The sequence below is a fragment of the Salvia hispanica genome, chromosome 1 (genome assembly GCF_023119035.1).
Source record: "Salvia hispanica cultivar TCC Black 2014 chromosome 1, UniMelb_Shisp_WGS_1.0, whole genome shotgun sequence".
In the NCBI taxonomy this organism is placed as follows: domain Eukaryota; kingdom Viridiplantae; phylum Streptophyta; class Magnoliopsida; order Lamiales; family Lamiaceae; genus Salvia; species Salvia hispanica.
Window position 1 is genome coordinate 26092656 of NC_062965.1, and position 3935 is coordinate 26096590.

At 42.7% G+C, this 3935-nt stretch overlaps 1 protein-coding gene across 1 annotated transcript; it reads right to left on the reverse strand.

Annotated features, from left to right (window-relative positions):
* Positions 1–925: 925 nt before the first annotated feature.
* On the reverse strand, positions 926–3670 carry LOC125218443 (G-type lectin S-receptor-like serine/threonine-protein kinase RLK1). The gene has a single exon (XM_048120116.1). The coding sequence runs from the start codon at positions 3601–3603 to the stop codon at positions 1279–1281; it is 2325 nt and encodes a 774-aa protein (XP_047976073.1). The 5' UTR covers positions 3604–3670; the 3' UTR covers positions 926–1278.
* Between the last annotated feature and the right edge of the window lie 265 nt (positions 3671–3935).

Below are 3935 nucleotides of genomic sequence, written 5' to 3' on the forward strand. Positions count from 1 at the left end.
AGAAAAAGAAACAGAGAAAACTGAAATAGAGCTTGTTATTTTCATAAAACTTAAGTAAACAAGTCAAGTCTCTATTTATTTATACTAAGGACCCTAGGGTGGTTCGACTCTCTTTTGCGATCCAGGAAAGAACCACATAGAAAACCCGGAAATGAGCTTATAATTATATGCTCAACACTCTATCCTATTACAACTTACATAATTAAAATAAACTAGAGTACTTATATAGAAATATGACTAATAACAACTTCTATCGTCGAACATAATCTTGATAGCGTTCGGGCGGCTTGATTGCACGACGAGGCCTCTGGTTCTTCATGTTGGCTTCCAGCTCGGTCGTCTCCGTTGGTGGCTGTGTAAGGTCTTCATCTCTGTCCTGTGGTGGAATGGTTCTAGACGTATCAGAACATCATATCCTATCGTTAAACTCAGTGGATTCATGATAAGGGTATTTCCCTTATCGAATTATGGGCATCCGGCGATCAAACCTAGGTTTTCTATCACGGACGTTGGGTCAGTCAAGGATAATGACAAACGCAATTAGGTTTCTTGTGGAAGGAAAGACGATAAGGACATTAATAAAATAGATTTGTATTTCTTGATTGAGTGATTATATGGAATAACCAAACATATTTATAATATGTGTGAAACAATAGCCTACCAAAATAAAGTAAATCGAATCTGATACTCCATTTTCCCATTAAAAATGAAACGTTTACTAAAATGGAACCACATTATTTCATAAAACAACGCTACGTAAAATTTCGCGTCAAAAGCAAAAAATTCATATTTAAAGGGACGATGAGAGTAATATCCAGGAAAATACGGGATTAATACGATAAATAAAAAATAGATTAAATAATAGAGATAGGTGGGATAGGCTCGTATCATGTCACCTATGTTTTAGAAAGTGAGAACATATAAATAACTCGATGCAAAAAATTGTGTTGTATTTCCCTTTCGATGATGTGTACAAAAAACCTTCTATCAAACTATCAAGTATTGATTTCAGAATTGATTGTCCTTCAATTTTAATAGGGATCTTTGTCGCTCTGCCCAATCTGTAAAGACTAATTTCCTCAAGACATCCTCATTGCAATCACAACATAATCAAAAAATTTATTGAAACGCATACCACTCACTTAACATAGAAACAACTTATTAAAACACATTCCACTCGCAATACACTCTTAACAATTAATTAAAACTTGTGGCATAACCAACAAGGTCATTAGTTCAACGGAGAGAGGACACACACATAGTAAGGCTATATGGAACTTAAGAAAAGGAAGGATTAGGAGGTATGGAAATCTCGAGAATACCCTCCAACATTAGCAGAACGTTCTTCATTGTTGGACGTAGCGACGGCTCATCTTGCACACACCATATCCCTATCATCACCATCCTCTCCACTTTACTCTCATCCACCATTTCATCCCCCACCACACTCCCAATCTTCCCAGTTACAAAACACTTGTAAACCCATTCTTCAAGAATTGCCTCATCCTCACTCCTGCTATGATCAACACACTTCCTACAACATATGATCTCCAGCAGCACCACTCCGAAGCTATACACATCTGCTTTTACCGTGATCGCCTGCTTTTGGAACCACTCTGGTGCAACATAGCCCTTAGTGCCTCTTATCCCAGTAATTGTATTAGTCTGATCTTGTTTCAGGAGCTTTGCCAGCCCAAAATCAGATATCTTTGCACGCCAATTGTCGTCCATGAGTATGTTCTGAGGCTTTATATCGCAGTGAATGATCTGCGTCTCGCACTCTTGGTGCAGATATAATATCCCTCTAGATATATCACGAGCGATCTCCATCCGTTCCTCCCATTTCAGCTGTTTCTCTTTATTGAAAAGTATGTCAGCGAGGGAACCGTTGCTCATGAACTCGAACACAAGCAGTTTGTTGTCCCCATCGAGGCAATAACCTAGGAGCCGGACTAGGTTCCGGTGATACATCTTTCCAATAGTCTTCAGCTCTGTCTGAAACTCTATCTCTCCTTGTGCGAATTCCTTCTCCAACCTCTTCACCGCCACCATTTTCTTGCCATTCTGCATAACACCTTTGAAAACCGTGCCAGATGCTCCTCTCCCCACCTCTTCCTTGAAGCCATTTGTTGCTTCGGATAGATGCTTGAATGTGAACACTTGCAGTGAAATTCCCTCTACGAAGTTAGCTCCATCTTCTTTACCGATCTTCTTGTAGTCCTTCCGCCTCTGGCGAACAAAGATCACAGAAATTGCCAACGAGAAGACGCCTATGGACATGAGAACAATTCCGATGATGAGGACGTCCATATGCCCCTCATTCTTGATGATTCTTTTACGGTTGGAATCGCCTCCAATGTCGGGTACCATGTTTGTACCAAAGCGAATGAGAGTAGCCACGTTTGAGTCTTGTAGAGACCTTCTCCCGAATCTTAACGGAAGCTTCTGCTTTTGGCAGCTGTCATCTTTGAAGAAGGCTGCCTCACAGTTGCAGTCATCAAGGCATGCTTTGCTGCATTCTTCTTCACTCATCTTCATTTGCAAGATCTCATAAGAGCTATCCTCCCATACGGTGCTTTCGACTGTTCTCATATCGTACTTCAGTCTATTGTCTCTATTGGAACAGCCCTGCGCCGAGAAGTTTCTCGAACAGCCCGCTTTGTGGTTTCCGGATTGAGCGAAAAAGAAACCGGGAAGACACTGACAATCCGGCTTATTATCCAACAGAATGCAGAAGGCATTGATTCCGCAGATACCTTTGGGTTTACATTCGTCTTCTGTGGAGGACCATCTCCTGGTCAAGTTGAGATCACCGAGGGAGAGAGAGTAGATGCGGAAGATTCCTCCGACATCGAGCCTCATGAAATTGATGGATCTCTGCGTAGGGAGTCCACCATTGTATATATTCAGCAGAGTCACTGTATCGTTGAGCAGCACATAGAGTCGGCCGTCGCTGTCGAGGTTGAGAGAGACGTTACCATCTGTGTTTGTACTTGATCCATAGTAAGCGTAAGCTGGTGCGTCCGGCGTATTGACAGGATACTGCACGAGGTTTCCATCGGTCTGCATCTTCAGCCTGAAATTCCCTCTCCCGTAGTCGGTCTCCGAGGCGCTGGAGACGATCTCTTCCCCTTCCACGAGGCGCTGGCCGGGAAGGAGGGTGTCTGTCGGGTTGTCAAAGCTCTGCCAGATTATCCTTGAATTTGAATCATAGAGAACGAAGTTGCCGTTGTCATGCATTGATGCCAACGCGATGGTTGCGTTGAGGCTGAAGACGTCTACGTCTTGGCCTTGTCTCCGGCGCAGGACTAGCCGGCCCTCGGGCGTTAGTAGCAAGGAGACGACGTCGTTGGGGACAGTCGGATCGCTGTCCCTGTCCCTATTCGCTGTCCAGACGACGGTTTTGTCGGGAAGAAAGATGCCGACAGCGTAGCTGTTGAAGTGTTGGGGGAAGAATCCGAAGGCGAAGATGCCGGAGGGGGAAGGCCATGTGGCGTTGGAGGTGAGTGTGAGGTTAGAGCCTAAGGTGAAGTTGGATGATCTTCTTTGAGCTTGTGCTGATGTAGAAATGAGAAGGAGAAACAAGATTGTGAAGATGGACATTGCTGTTTTTCTGAGTATTGGTTTGAGGCTGCTAGTGCTTTATCTTAAACAATACTTTTATTTATCTATGAATAGTTATTATTATTGATTTTACATAGAGTTGGTTACTCAATGCTTTATTTAAGGGCTGCACTCTCCCTCTGGTAAATAGATGCCGTGGATCACGCGTTTTATTTGAAGGATAGAAAAATTCACTCTTTTGTCGTGTCTGTTACGTAGACTTTGAATCGAATATGACAGAATAAGAGCTGTAAATTTCCATGGTCCACAAATGTACTAGATGTTTCTTACCGTATGAAATCGCATAGTAATTTAATTTTTGGACATATCAA